Source organism: Chiloscyllium plagiosum, unplaced genomic scaffold (genome assembly GCF_037043375.1).
Source record: "Chiloscyllium plagiosum isolate Xiang-an unplaced genomic scaffold, Cpla_swu_hap1 HiC_scaffold_25, whole genome shotgun sequence".
Classification (NCBI taxonomy): Eukaryota; Metazoa; Chordata; class Chondrichthyes; order Orectolobiformes; family Hemiscylliidae; genus Chiloscyllium; species Chiloscyllium plagiosum.
Window position 1 is genome coordinate 49,664,653 of NW_028270163.1, and position 16,797 is coordinate 49,681,449.

General features: G+C 41.0%; 1 protein-coding gene across 2 annotated transcripts in view; it reads right to left on the minus strand.

Annotated features, from left to right (window-relative positions):
- cep131 (centrosomal protein 131) overlaps window positions 1-16,797 on the minus strand; it is a 129,982-nt gene that overhangs the window by 51,583 nt on the left and 61,602 nt on the right. For both annotated transcript variants that reach the window (XM_043714980.2, XM_043714979.2), the window contains one exon: window positions 13,092-13,217. In XM_043714980.2, the coding sequence (XP_043570915.1) occupies window positions 13,092-13,217 (126 nt within the window). The remainder of the gene's footprint in view (window positions 1-13,091; window positions 13,218-16,797) is intronic.

A 16,797-nucleotide genomic window follows, 5' to 3' on the forward strand; every position in this document is an offset into this window, starting at 1 on the left:
AAGAGGTAAATATTTACAGTTTGAAAGAATAATTGAGCTGACCATGAAGCTCAGGATGAATAACAATAAAAACAAGTCTAACCCAATACAAAAGACGAATAAACATTATTATTGTCAAGTTCTAACTTCATCAAAATTTTCTCTGCCAAATGTCTTCCATTTGCCTTCCAGATGACACACATCCAGAGCATTACAGTAATTTAGCCAATCATGTCATGAGTTCTTTTGTTGCTCAATGAAATAAGGTGTCAGTCTTAAAGCACACCAGCTCGCACCTGCCTCTGAATCAGAAGGCTATGGGTTCAAGCTCCACTCCAAAGACGTGACCACAGAATCTAAGTTCCTAATTCAGTGTAACACCAAGGGAGAGAGTGCTGCAGCATGGTGCATGATGGTGCTAATTACTGGATGAGACATTAAACCAAGGCACTATCTGTTCTCTCTCGTATACATAAAACGGGCGAATAGCACCATTCAAGGAAAAACATGCGAGTTTTCATCCCAGCATCCTGACAGATATCTATCCCTCAACTAACATCACTATATAGCCACTGAAAAGTGCTTAAGACTTGTGCCAATTGACTCAAGAATTGAAGTATTATAACCAAATCTGATCCTCTTGTGACACATTGCCTATATACTAACACTTTTAGCAGGAGTAACCGGATACTGATTGGAGGTGGAATTCTGATTAATTTTGTCCACCTCTACCAAGAATACCAATGCCAATTATAAGCACTCTAAAGCCTTCATCCCCTTCCTGCCCCATCAAAAATAATAAATTTACTACTGATTGGAAACTAACGAGAATACTTAAAATAATGACTAAACAGCTGGACCACTTCAGGGAGCAATTCTTTTTCAGTACATATTTCAAATTTAACAGAGAGATAATGTATATGAAGATATTATATGGGGTTGGGAGAAGAACCCAGTGGCAAGTTAACTAAGTTCACCATTACTTTTGCCTGAACCCATCCAAATTGATTAAATAAAGGTGTCCTTATTCTGCCGCTGTTTACAAAGATATAAATGATCTTATATTCCTTCGTGGGATACATGTATTACTTGTGCTGTGGCCAGCATTTATTGCCCATTGATAATTGCCCCAAAGAAGGTAGTGATGAGACAATTTCTTTAGCTAATGCAATCCATGTGGTATAGATTAGATTACATTACATTACAGTGTGGAAACAGGCCCTTCGGCCCAACAAGTCCACACCGACCCGCCGAAGCGCAACCCACCCATACCCCTACATTTACCCCTTACCTAACACTACAGGCAATTTAGTATGGCCAATTCACCTGACCTGCACATCTTTGGACTGTGGGAGGAAACCGGAGCACCCGGAGGAAACCCACGCAGACACGGGGAGAACGTGCAAACTCCACACAGTCAGTCGCCTGAGGCGGGAATTGAACCCGGGTCTCTGGCGCTGTGAGGCAGCAGTGCTAACCACTGGGCCACCGTATAGGTACACCCAGAGTGCTATTATGAAGGGAATTCCTGGATTCTGTTCCAGTGACAATGAAAGAACTGTGTTGCTTAGATTGGAACTTTAAGGTGGTGGTATTCCCATACAGTTGCTGCTCTTGTCCTTCTAAGTGGTACAAATCATTGGCTTGGAAGGGTTCCAGCTGAAACTTTATTGAACCTTTCATCTGTAAACAAGATTTTATTGTTTTATACCTTCCTACCTCAAATTAAATCCCCACCCCTGATAACACCCATAAGAAATATCAATAAGAAAATAAGTGATTAAGGCATGTTCAGAGATCAACCTGTTGAAATTTATTTGAACCAATCATTTCTAAACTTCCTATCTTAATTTCTTATTACACATTTCTGATACCAGCAACTATGAGTACCAGCAACACCCACAGAATTTTTATTTTGCGATATTTACAAGATATTAAAGTATTTAATATGTAATTAATTTGAAAGGTATACATTTGTTTTCAATTAGCTGTTAGCCATTTAAAGTCCAAAAACCAGGAAAGATCATAACGAATTGAATAAACTAATGGTTACCACTGTTTATTTAATTAATTCAATTCAAGTCCTAAGGTTCAAAGCACAGTACAAGGAAAATAGTGTCAACACTGTAATGCATACATAAAGATAAATAATGAATACATCAAGAAAATAGAATAAAATAGAATTCCTACAGTGCAGAAAGAGGCTATTCAACACATCAAGTCTGCACTGACCCTCTGAGGACCATCCCACCCACACCCACAACCCATCCTCGAAAACCCGCATGGGGTTTTTACCATGGTTAACCACCTAATCCGCACATTCCTGGATATGACAAGGCAATTGTTTAGCATGGCCAAAGTACCTAATTTTTTTTTCTTTATTCATTCACGGGATGTGGGCATCACTGGCTACGCAGTGTTTATTGCCCATCCCTAATTGCCTAGAGGGCAGTTAAGAGTCAACCACATTGCTGTGGGTCTGGTGTCACATGCAGGCCAGACCAGGTAAAGATGGCAGTTTCCTTTCCGAAAAAACATTAGTGAGCCAGATGAGTTTTTATGACAATCAACAATGGATTCATGGTCATCATTAGACACTTAATTATAGACTATTTTTAAACAGTATTCGGGGTACCCAGAAAATTATCCCAATCTCTGGATTAACCACCCAGCAATAATACCACAAGGCCATTGCCGCCCCAGAGAACCTGCGCATCGTTGGACCATGTAGGGAAACCAGAGCACCCAGAGGAAACCCACAAAGACACAGGGAGAACATGGAAATCGTACACAGTGACCTGAGTCTGGAATCGAATCTGGATCCCTGGTGCTGAGGCAATAGAGCTAACCACTATGCCACTCCTAATATATATAACAAATTTTTGGATATACGATTCCAGGACACCTGCTGCTGTCGAAAGTTCTGGACCGGAGTCTAACTTGGAAGAATGCAATGCAATATTATCCACTAAATGTACCAGTCACATATGGCCCCTCAAGCATGATCTGCCATTCAATAAAGTCACAGTTGGTCTTCAACTTCAATTCCATCTTTCCATCCAATCCTACATCCCTCAATTTCCTTAGTATCCAAAAATCTACCATCTCAGTGTCAACATACCATTTATCTTCCTAATTACTGGCTATACGTGCATATTAGCTTTATATATTTCTTGTACTTCTTTTTATCTTCTCACGCCTAGTGGTGTAGCAGACAAAGTATGTTCTTATGTCTAGTTCCACAGGTAATTGTTTTTTGAACATGTTACCAGCCTGCTGCAGAGGCTGGAGCTTCAAGGGTCTCATTCTACATCAAGCACAGATGACCAGAAGACTCTCTCAACATTCCAGTAACCTGTTGGCCATGATATGAATATATCTTCCTTCACCATCATGGCCTGAGCTGGTATTTGAATCCAGAATTCTGACCCAGAGGCACTGTGCCACAAGGCCTCCCATATTTTCTGTACAAGGCAGCCAAATCTCTACGAACACAAACAAAACAGTTCCTTGCCGTTTAAAAATATTCTGTTCCTTCTACTCCTCCTTTCAAACAAATAACTTCACATTTCCCCATGTCAGACACCATCTGTCAGCTTCTTGCTAAATCAGTTAGTGTCTAAATCCCATCAAGCCTCTTGGTATTCTCACGTGACTTTCTCACTTAATTTCACAGCATCAGTAAATTTGGAAATATTAGACTTGACCCTTCCTCCTAATTCAATAAAATATATTTACAAATAGCTAAAATCCCCAGGTGTGATCCACTTAGCACCCAAATAACAGTCTGCCAATCTGAAAATTATTCATTGGTTACTAGTCTGTTTTATGGCCTTCATCACAAATTCTATCTGTTAATAAATTCATCCCAATTCAATAAGCCCGTATCTTAGGAAATGAATTTCTGAAGTGTGTCCAGGAGAGTTCCCTACAGCAATATGTCCTGGATGCAACAATGGGACAAGCAATATTGGAATTAGTAATGAGTAATGAGCCAGATTTAATTAGTAACCTAATTTACCAAATATTGTTCACAGCACGAGGGAATTCAATGTAGAGCTTGAAAGCAAACAGCATGAATCAGCTACTAGAGGTTTAGATTTAGGTAAGGCACCTTTAACAAGATGAGGTAGAGACTGTCCACAGTAAACCTGGAAAATCTGTTAATGCATAAAATAACAGTGGAGGATGTTTAAAGAAAAATTTACACAATATAAAACCAGAACACATTGAACATTTTCTGTTAATCAGGGAGAGCCAGCATGGATTCATGACAGGTAGCTCATGCCTGACAAAGCTAATTGAATTTTTTTGAAGATATGAGTGGACCGGGGATGTCATAGATGTTGTTTATCTGGACTTCCAAAAGGCATCTGATAAAGTCCCACATAAGAAACTGTTAACAAAGTGAGAAACCCAGGGAACTAACAGCAAATTACTGATGTGGCTAGAAGTTGGCTGAGTGACAGACAACAGAAAGTAGGGGTAATGAGTAGGTACACAAATTGGCAATTTGTGAACAGTGGTGTCCCACAGGATCAATATTAGGGCCTCAATTATTCATATTATTTGTTAACAACTTGGATAATTGCATAAAAAAGTCATATATCCGAATTTGCTAATGACACAAAGTTGGGCAGCATTGCAGACAATGTTGATTATAACATAAATTTATAAAGGGATATTGATAGACTAAGTGAATGGGTAAAACAGCAGCAGAATGGAGTTCAATGAAAGCAAGTATGATGTTATCCATTTTGGACTAAAAAGCAGATAAAGGTACTTTTTGGGTTATATGAAGTTAAATATACTGGATATCAAAATAAACTTGGGATTCAGGTGCATAGATCTTTAAAATATCATGAGCAGGCACAGAAAATAATCAAAAATAGCTAATGGAATGCTGGTGTTTATATCTAAAGGACTTTGAATACAAAAATACAGAAGTTATACTGCAATTATATAAAACTCTGGCTCGACCCCACTTGCAGTACTGTGAAGAGATCTGGGCACTACACCATAGGTAGGATACATTGACCTTGGAGAGAATACAACACAGGTTTACAAGGATTTCAGGAGTTATGATTAGAGATCATTCAAATTGGGTCCGTTTTCTCTAGAAGTTAGAAGGCTAAGGGCTGAAGTCTTCAAAATATTAACAGGAAAAGACAGGACAGATGAAGATAAACTATTTCCACTAGCTGGGGATTCTAGGTCTAGGGGCAGAGTCTGAGAATTAGGGCCACATCATTCAGGAGAAATGTTAAAAAGCATTTTACAGACAAATGGTGGTAGATGTTTAGAACTCTCTTCCACAAATGGCAGTGGATGCTGGATTAGTTGTTAGTTTTAAATCTGAGATAAATAAATGTTTGTAAGCAGAAGATATGAAGGGATATGGGCCAAAGGCAGGTATATGGAGTTGGGCCACAATCTCAATGAATAGTGGAATAGGATTATGGGGCTGATTGGGCCTACTCCTGCTCCTATGTTTCGATAACTCATAACTCCAGTGCTGCCACTGAAGGGTTTTTCCTTCTGATCGCTGGGATGACCTGGTCAGGCTACATGATAGAAAAAATGCACTCCAACATTTCAAGGGCATCTCTTTTCCCCCTTGCAGCCTTAGCAGCAGCTATGATGTGGAGGTGCTAGTATTGGACTGGGGTGGACAAGGTTAAAAATCACACAACATCAAGTAATAGTCCAGCAGGTTTATTTGAAAGTACATACTTTCGGAGCTGTGTCTTCCGATCCTGCACCACGAGCTACCAGATGAAGAAGCAGTGTTCCGAAAGATGGTACTTTTAAATAAACCTGTTGGACTATAACCTGATGTTGTGTGATTTTTAGCCTCTATTAGCAACAATGCTAAATTACTGACCCTCCAGGTGGATCTGCCAGTTTAAAGAGCTGGGCTGTTGTTCCAGTGAACCGAAAGCCTGTCAATCTTAAAAGGCCCTCTATAGTACCACAGTTCCCCAGTGTTGGTTGAGGTCTCAGCAGCAGGACCTATGGGAGGCCACTGAAATTCCAGCCTTTGTGTCCTTGTTATAATTTGCTTCTCCAACTATCTTTGCGTGGTCATCAAATGTGGCTGTAGTACACTCAGTCTCTTCATCTAACTCATTCAAATAGATTTCAAACAGTTAAAGCCCCAACTCTGCTCCCTAAGGCACTCCACTAGTTAGTGTGCCAACTGGAAACTGAACCCATTGACATAAAAACATGCAGACAAATTAAGGGCAAGAGTAGGCATTCAGCGCCTTGAGACCGTTCTACCCTTCACCAATTCTGTTACTTGGATATTAGCCAGTCCTCTTTAATATATTATCGCCAATACATGTGCATTTATCTTGTGCACCAGTCTTTTATGTGCCACCTTATTGGATACATTTAAATATACTAGAGCTACTGGTATTCCTTTATCAATCCTGCTCATTATGTCAAGAAAGAACTCAGATAGAATTGTATTTCCCTGTCATGGAATCAAGTTGATTCATTCAAGATTTGAGGCCTAAGATGAGTGGGTGGAGTTCAGATACAAATGAGCCACAAACTCATCAAATAGTGTAGACCATAAGGCCATACAAAACAGGAACAGGAGTAGACTGTTTGGCCCTGCACTGCCATTCAAAAGGATCAGAGCTGACATTCTTCACATCCACATTTCCTGCCCTTTGAATTCATAATCTTTGAATTCCCGACTGATCAAGAATGTATCCCAGTCTTAAATACACATTCAGACTGTGCCCCACTAGCCCTCTGTTCCCAGGAGTTCCAAAGACTCTCAACCCTTAGAGAAAGAAATTCCTCCCTGTCTCAGTCTGGAATTGGTGTCTCTTTATTCTGAGACTATGCCCTCTGATGCGACACTCTCCTATGAGAGGAAATATGCTCTCAGCATTTACCTTACCAAGCTCCTTAAGACACCTCTCATTCTTCTAAATTCCAATGAATATTGCCTCAGTCTGTACCTTTGCTCATAAGAAAATCTGAGTCATTAATATTATTAAATATTTATGATTCCAGCATTGATCACTAGTGGCACTCCACTAGTTACGGTGTGACAACCTGAAAATGACCTCGCCCCTTCACACCCAACTTTGTCTTCCATTTGTTAGCTGATTCTCTACCCATGCTAACGTACTATTTCCAACATCACAGGCTCTTACCTTATTAACTAGCCTAAGGTGTGTTAACTTGTCAAATGCTTCATGGAAATCCAAATACATTACATCCACTACAAAGTGCAGGTGAGACCATGCCTGGAGTACTGTGAGCAGTTTCAGTCTCCTTATTTAAGGAAAAGTATCATTTCAGAGAAAGTTCACTAGGATGATCCCTTGTATGGGAGGGATTTTCTTATGAGCAAAGGTACAGACTAAGGCAATATTAATTGGAACTTAGAAGATTGAGAGGTGTCTTAAGGTTATCATTTATCTATTCAACTTGTTACTGCCTCTTTACCCTTCATGATATTGCTTGATCATATTACATATTTCTAAATATTATGCTATTATAACTATAATAACTCAAACAATTTCCCATTAACAGATGTTAAGCAAATTGACCCTCAGTTACCTGATTTTACTTATCCCCTTCCCTTTTTTAATGAAGGTGTTTAACTTTCAGTTTTCCAATTCTCTGGGCCTTTTCCAGAATCTGAGGATTTCTGGAAGGTGACTACAGCTGCACATATTGCCTCTGTAGTTACTTCTTTAAACATCCTTGGATGCATTCCATTATGTCCAGAGAACGTACTGGTCTTTGGAGAAACTAATGGGGCCAGAGTCCCTTTTTTTCCTAATAGTTATTGTACTTATTTCCTCCTCTCCTTTTGTCCCTCAGCATTTACCTTACCAAGCTCCTTAAGACACCTCTCAATCTTCTAAGTTCCAATGAATATTGCCTTAGTCTGTACCTTTGCTCATAAGAAAATCCCTCCCATACAAGGGATCATCCTAGTGAACTTTCTCTGAAATGATACTTTTCCTTAAATAAGGGGACTGAAACTGCTCACAGTACTCCAGACATGGTCTCACCTGCACTTTGTACAGTTGCAGTAAGGCTTCCCTACTCTTTATATTCCAACCCCCTTGAAATAAGGCCACGTTCCATTAGCCTTCCTGATTACCTGCTGCATCTGTGTGCTAGCTTTCTGTGTTTCATGCATAAGTACCCCCAAGTCCCTTTGTGTTGCAGCTTTGTGCAGTTTCTCTCCATTCAAATAACATTCTGCTCTTTAGTTCTCCCTTTCAAAATGAACAATTTTGCATTTTCCTACATTATACTTCAATGGCCAATTTTTTTGCCCACTTACTTAACCTATCAATATCTCTGTAAACTCTGTGTATCCCTCTCATAACCAGTTTTTCCACCCATTTTGGTGTTGCCCGCAAATTTGGTTACAGTACATTCACTTCTTTCCTCCAAGTCATTAATATAATCTTGTAAACAGTTGTGCTCACAGCATTTGCCACTTGTTTCATACTGTTATGTACTGTGGATTAACTAATGTGTTGTTAGGAAAAGCATTTTAGAACAATGTCAAATTACATACATTGAAAACTGTGTTTTATAGTCGAGTGCTTATGAATCAATTTGGCTCGAGATCAGTACTCATTCATGCATCTCCAATGTGATCAGATGTACACATGAATCAGTGACTGCCAATCTACTACCTGGGGAACTCCACAGGTCACAGGTCACCAATCCGCGAAAGGACCCCTAATCTCCACTCACTGTTTCCAGTCCATGAGTCAATTCTCTATCTATGTCAATATACTAGCTTTCACATCGTGGGCTCTTATTTCGTGACTTAACCTTTTGTGAGGTCCCTTGTCAAACACCTTCTGGAAGTTCAAATACAGCACATCGAGCGGTTCCCCACTATTCGATCTGTTTGAGACTTCAGGAAACTTTAACAAATTTGTCCAATATGATTTCCCTTTCATGAAGACACGCTGACTGCTTGATTAGATCATGATCTTCCAAATGCTCTGCTTTTACTTCCTTAATAATTGATTCCAATACTTTTCCAGCAATAGATGTAAGGCTAATTGACATTTTGCCTCCCTCTGTTCTTGAATAGGGGTGAGTTTTGAGATTTTAGCTCAGGTTGAGGTTCTGGATGTAAGTTTGTTCGCTGAGCTGGAAGGTTAATTTCCAGACGTTTCATCACCAGACTAGGTAACATCTTCAGTGGGCCACCAAGCGAAGCACTGCTGATGATTTCTGCTTTCTATTTATATGTTTGGCTTTCTTTGGGTTGGTGATGCCATTTCCTGTTCTTTTTCTCAGGGGGTGGTAGATGGGGTCTAACTTGATGTGTTTGTTGATAGAGTTCTGATTGGAATGCCATGCTTCTAAGAATAGGGGTGTCATATTAGCAATTTTCCAGTCCACTAGAAATTCTCCAGAATCCAACAATTTTTAAAAATTGCAGCCATTGCACCCACTATTTCTGTAGCTATCTCTTTTAGGATCCCAGAGTGCAAATGATCAGGGTCAGGAACTGATCAGCCTTTGCCCCATTAGTTTGATGGTGACCGTACTTAATTTCTCTCCCTTTATTTTTTAGTATTAATTGGACTGTAACAGGCTCCAGGGCAGCAGGGTGGCTCAGTGGTTAGCACTGCTGCCTCAGAGCAACAGAAACCCAGGTTCGATTTCCACCAAAATTGCCCAGAGTGTTAGGTGTATTAGTCAGGCATAAATCGAGGGTAGGGGAATGGGTTTGGGTAGATTTCTCTTCAGGGGATCGGTGTGGACATGTTGGGCTGAAGGGCCTGTTTCCATCTAATCTAAAACAAAAGGGTCCAATAGTCCAAAGCATTCCAAATCCTAAAAGCATCTTAAAGAGCCAAGACGGTACTTCTGAAGTGTAGTCACTATTATTCTTTAGGCAGGTTTACAACCCAGAATGTGCACAGCAAGACCTTCCAAGCAACATGAAGACAAATGGTCAATTCAGGTGATGTTGTTTGTAAAGGGAGCTTCACTTCATGGGTCAAAGGAGAATACTGATCATCCCACAGCCACCTGGAGACTTGTCTTTAGGGATCAATTACTTAGAAAATAAACTGCCTTGAACTGAAGGCTTCCTAACAGTTGCCTGGGAACTGTGCATTAACTTGCATAACACATTCCTAATGGTTGCAAATAAATTAAATATTACAGAATACAATCCTTTCTGCAAAGAAATGGTCAGGACAAGGTATACACAAGTCAAACTTTGCAATCTCTTTCTGCTTGCACCTCTGGCAAAATTAATCCATTCAATAAAAAAATATATAGCCTTTTTAAACTGCCTATTTTCAATTGTGAAGGAGATTAGATTGTTTGTTTAGGCCGACAGTGCACTTGCCACTTGTTTCGTACTGTTATGTACTATGGATTAACTAATGTGTTGTTACTAAAAGCACTTTAGAATGATGTCAAATGACAGACATTAAAAACTGTGCTTTACAGTCGAGTGCTTATGAATCAATTTGGCTCAAGATCAGTACGCATTTGTGCACCTCAAGTGTGATCAGGTGTATGCGTGGATCAGTGGCTGCCAATCTGCTGCAGCCTGAGATGCTTTGCATCCCTTCAATGATCCACCATTCTTCCAAAACATAGGATTTTTCCCCACTTGCCTTTCACATTTAAAATATCTGAAACAACAATGTAACTGGTCCAATAGTTATCAAAAATACTTGCTGAACATAACAGAATAAAGCATTAACTGATTTAATTAAAACTCAACTTCCAGTCATCGCCAAAGCTCATTTGAACCTGAATCCTCAGAACATGACCTTGGTCTTTAGATTAATAGTCTAGTGATAATACCACCAGGCCATCACCTCCATGGGCTTTTATAGCAACAAGGCCCAGGCTTGCTGTGAGTATTCAAATGCAGGATTACCATTGTCGGCTTGAACATCCAAATATCTGGGGGTTACATACAAGGTTGATTTGGTGGGGTGGTAGTTTTATTGGGGGGGGGGGGGGGAGCTCTGGAGTGTACTGACCTAAGATGGGGATTGGGGTGGGGGTTGGCTAGTGTTTGTGTGTGTGGTGGTGTTCCTCCTGCTGAGTGCCTTCTGACCACCTTATCTCCCAATGGGGAAGGGGCACTAGGTGTGAGGTCAAAGTCCTTCGTCCCCTGCTGCCTTACCATTAGTGCTGATAACCAATGGAGACAGCAATAGAATGCAGGTCTATACATATATCTAACAGAGAGAGTGTGCTGGACCTGGTTCTCCATGGTGGTTACCAAACTGCCATTGGAGATAGCACAGAATAGAGAGCATTGGCCGACTTATCAAATCTTTGATCCAGTTCCTCAAGTGTCGCTGCTACTGCTCTGCTCTGTCAGCTCTTGTATTTTGACTAAGTTATTCATGAGCAACACCATGAGGTCCTCTCCTGCCTAAGCCCTGTCCAGCTGCCTGGTCTCCAGCAGTCCTCCAAGTGCCAGCAACCTGAACCATTTCTTCCTTGGCAAGCTGCAGACATGCCAAAGATGTGCTCACCAGAATGTGCTCCGGACTCTAGCTAAAGCACACTGAAATGTCATTATCTGAGCTGGTGGAGGACCCAGAAGACAACGAAGGTCAGTGCTTCCCCTGAAGAATTTGTGAATACTTCCTTAGGAGTGGAGGAAGATATGTTGGCTTGAGGGGCTGCTCTCTTGAGGCTGGACAATGAGCAGATTCCACAAGTGCCTGCAGAAGACAAGACAGGGAATGAGTGGTGAAATAGGGGAAGAAGATTGGGCTTGTTAAAAATACATTCACAGTTCACAATGAATCTTACTTGATTGCAGGTCTCGGTATTCTTGCAGTCTCCTTCCTCCCATGAGCTCAAGGATCCTCTCCTTAAATGAGCAGAGGAGACAAATATTGGACATCCAGCCACCCACTTTGGGTCTTTCAGCCATATCGTGGGCTTTTTTCTCCTGCAATGAGACAAACAGGGGCTGATTGAGATGAACTGGACACACAAAGCTGCTTGTGTTGGTGCAGGCAGGTGAAAGGTGGGGAGGTGTCCCGAATGAGTTAGTAGGAAGTGCAGGATTAGTATCTGGGGAAATAATGTGGATGACAGCCATTGAGGAAAAGTACCACACACAATGGAGGAAGTGGTAAATGAGTGTGCAGCAGCAAAGTTAGACTGAGAGTGAGGTAGCAAAGAGGTGTTGATATTTACCCTTGACAAAAGGTCATTAACTCCTTCCTACACAAGTTGTTCCTCCAGATCAGGACATCACGCAGAACCAGGTGGCAACTTCAGACCAGGCCCCGTCTGGTGGTATGGTCTATTCTGGCCATCTCAAGGAAAGAGGATGGCCCTCCTCTCCACCATCCCGTCTAGCAGATTCTCCAGGTCTGCATCAGCAAAGTCGAGGTGGCAACTTGCCTCTGACATCATCTCTGGCACAATTCTTCACAGTCTGGAACTGTGAAAGGCACTTCCTGGCTTGCAGTATACACAATCGAGAGTGTGGTGCTAGAAAAGCACAGCAGGTCAGGCAGCATCCGAAGAGCAGGAGAATCGACATTTTGGGCATAAACCCTTGATCAGTGTGCACAAAGTTTAAATACGGCACTGGCAGCAATAAATCCAGAAGACCTGGCAGCATTAATGCTGGTGAGTACAAGGTAACGAGACAGTGACAGCATAGGGATGTGGTGCATTCTTAACAAGGTGAGCAGAGTAAAATTTCATGAAATAACTCATTGGAGCTCATGAGTAGAAGCCATCCATTAAATTCCCTGAAATTGACACTTGGCCAATTTTTGGTAAAATTCACCTCAACAAGCCAGTGAGGTCAATCTGTACTGTTACATTTCTGAATCTATGAACAATATTTTAGCAGGAAGACCAAAAAATTACATAAAGAAAATGAAAATCTCATTGAGGCTTACTAAACAATCATGGACTGTTAACCTGGCATGTTTCACAGGCACCAAATAATGTAGCAAAGGTAAAGTTGGTAGATGCCTACAAAAGCAACGGTAAATTTCCTTCAGGGCACTCTGTGGCTGACCTTTAATTTAAGCCCAATTTTTGAAAAGATTCACTCTAAAATCTCAATTTTAAAATCTTATTGTGAACTTTACCTGATCAATGAATGCCAGATGCCGCTGAATAGTTGATTCGTATTGTTCCTTCTGCATTTTTATCCGTTGACACATTTCCTTTTCAGCTTCCTTCATGTGACGCACAGTCAATTCTTTTTGCTGAGCCTAAAAAGAAAAGTCTGATAAGAAAAGTATGTAAACTTCTGTGCTTTGTTTTTTCAAGGAACTGTACAACCAAACAGAAACTGTTTACACTTTGTCCCGTGTATCTCACTATGTAAATCAAATCAGTCTTACTGAAGGTACTGTACAACTTGGCTGACTCAACACTAAGTTCAGAACAAGCGAGTGGAATTTTACGTGGAGGCAGAAAGCCACTCACCATCAGCTTAAAAGATACGGGTGAGCCTTCAGGGATTGGAAAGCATGACTTGATGTTCCAATCAGTGGACCTTTATTTGGCTCAGCCAAGACCTCTGCCCTATTGGGAAGCTAGCCCCTGCTCTGAGAGCTGCCAGACACTCTTTCTAGTCCCAGCAATGCCAACAGGAGCTGGCAGACACTGCTGAGAGCTGCATGTGTTCCTCAACAATAATCATCACTGTTGCTGGATTAAAAGGAGAGGATTTATCAGAACCTAGCTGGCAAGTACACTGTCCCCAACTAATAGTCTCCAACAAGAGGTATAGGGTATACCCTGGTCACCCCCACCCTTCAACCAATGGTAGCAGGAGGCCTTAAGTAGCCACTAAAGAGTAAATTTGATTCCATTGTTTAACAAAGAATGTGTTTACCTCTGCCTTAAAAGTATTCAAGGATCCCATTGCCTTCTGAGCCAGAGAGTTCCAGAGTTACACAACTCACAGAAAAAAGTTCTTCACATCTCAGTCCTAAAAGAGAACCTCTCATTTTAAAATAGTGCCCCGAGTTCTGCATATGATGAAATACCACTCCACATCCACTTTTTCAAGACCATTCGGGATTTTTTTTTCCATTCATAGAACATAGAGTATAGAACATAACAGCGCAGTACAGGCCCTTCAGCCCTCGATGTTGCGCCACCCTGTGAAACCAATCTGAGCCTACACTATTCCATTCTCGTCCATATCCCTAACCAATTACCATTTAAATACCCTTAAAGTTGACGAGTCTACAACTGCTGCAGGCAGGGCGTTCCACGCCCCTACTACTCTGAGTAAAGAAACTACCTCTAACATCTGTCCTATATCTATCACCCCTCAAGTTGAAGCTATGCCCCCTCATGCTAACCATCACGATCCGAGAAAAAAGGCTCTCACTGTCCACCCAATCTAACCCTCTGATTATCTTATATGTTTGATTATCTCTCAAGTCATCTCTCAACCTTCTTCTCTCTGACAAAAACAGCCTTAAGTCCCTCAACCTTTCCTCATCAGACATTCCCTTCATACCAAACAACATCCGAGTAAATCTCCACTGAATCCTTTCCAAAGCTTCCACATCCTTCCTATAATGCGGTGACCAGAACTGCATGCAGTACTCCAAGTGCAGCCACACCAGAGTTTTGTACAGCTGCAGCATAACCTCATGGTTCTGAAACTCGATCTCTCTACTAATAAAAGCAAACAAATCATATGCCTTCTTAACAGCCCTATCAATCTGGGTGGCAACTTTGAGAGATCTATGTACATGGACACAGAGATCTCTCTGCTCACCTTCACGATCAAGAATCCTAGCATTCACCTAGTACTCTGCATTCCTGTTACTCCTTCCAAAGTACATCACCTCACACTTTTCTGTATTAAACTCCATTTGCCACCTCTCAGCCCAGCTCTGCAGCTTATCTATGTCCCTCTGTAAACTACAACATCCTTCGGCACTTTCCACAACTCCACCAACCTGAGTGTTGTCCGCAAATGTACAAACCCGTTCTTCTACGCCCTCATCTAGGTCGTTTATAAAAATGACAAACAGTAGTGGACCAAAAACAGGTCCTTGCAGTACCCCACTGGGGACTGAATTCCAGGATGAACATTTCCCATCAACCACCACCCTCTGTCTTCTTTCAGCTAGCCAATTTCTGATCCAAACCACTAAATCACCCGCAATCCCATGCCTTTGTATTTTGTGCAGCAGCCTACCATGGAGAACCTTATCAAACAGCTTATTGAAATCCATATACACCACATCAATGGCTTTACCCTCATCCACCTGTTTGGTCACCTTCTCAAAGAACTCAATGAAGTTTGTGAGGCACGACCTACCCTTCACAGAACTGTAATGACTATCCCTAATCAACTTATTCCTACTGAGATGATTGTAAATCCTGTCTCTTATAACCTTTTCCAACACTTTATCCAGAACTGAAGTAAGGCTTAGTGGTCTATCATTATTGGGGTTGTCTCTACTCCCCTTCTTGAACAAGGGAACAACATTTGCTAAACCTCCAGTCTTCTGGTACTATTCCTGTGGTCAATGACAACATAAAGCTCAAAGCCAAAGGCTTGGCAATCTCCTCCCTGGCTTCCCAAAGAATCCTAGGTTAAATCCCAACCAGCCCAGGGGATTTATCTATTTTCACACTTTCCAGAATTTCTAATGTCTCCTCCTTGTCAACCTTAATCCCAATTAATCTAGTAGCATGTTTCTCAATATTATCCAGAACAACATTGTCTTTTTCCAGTGAGATGCATTGGGTGCAGGCATTGCTTTTTATGACTCTAACCAGCAGAGAAATCCAAACTTTTATAGCATTCAAATTCCACCATCTGCTGTGGTGGAAGTTTAACCTTGGTTCCCAAAACCTTAGCTGGGTCTCTGGATTAACAATCCAGCGATAATACCATTAGGCCATCAACTCGCCTCAATCCTACTTATATAAAGAAACATCAGGTAATTTTGATTTGGTTTGACTGTACTGTTTTTGTATAGCATTCTAAATCTCACTGTCTGAACTGTTTCCAAAGACTTTACATCTCTTCTAAATCAAAATTGCACTTTGTAATCAAGATGTGGTCTCAATAATGCCCTGTTAACAAGGATAACACCATTTATTTTACTTTCAATTCTTCTCATAATCAAGGATAGTATGCCAATAGCCTTCCTGATTACATGCTACAGATGATGAGTAGTGCATTTTGGTTTGGATAAGAAGAAGGTTATGTACTCCTGGGAAAGGAAGAGTCTAAATGTTGGTATAGATACACAGCCTCTAAACTAGCAACACATGTTAATCAGGCTCTAATGAAAGCAAACGAAGTGTTGGGTTCATATCTAGAGAAAGTGAATTGTAAAGTCAAGTATTTAGGTTAAACTTACATATAATCTTGGTCAAACCAAATTTGAACAGCTTTCATTTAATTATAGATAGGATGTGAACACCTATCATGGTCTACAGATTATAGATCTGTACCTATACAGACAGATATATAGTAAAATAGCCTACCCTAATTGGTTTTGAACTGAATGATTCAGTGGGCCACTAACAAGGGCAGTTAAGAGTCAGCCAAATTGCTGTGGATTTGGAGTCACATGTAGACCAGGTAAAGACAGATTCCTTCCCTAAAGGAAGGAACATCCCTGTAGGACCCTAGTGAAGCAGGTGAGTTTCATGGTAGCATCAATTCTCAATTTTATTAACTGAATTTAAATTCAACCAGCAACTACAGTCATGTATCTCCAGGGGATTAGCCTGCGCTTCTAGATTACAGTCCAGTGACATTAACACCATTTCCCCCGGGTCTCATTATCATCAAATACAGCGTCA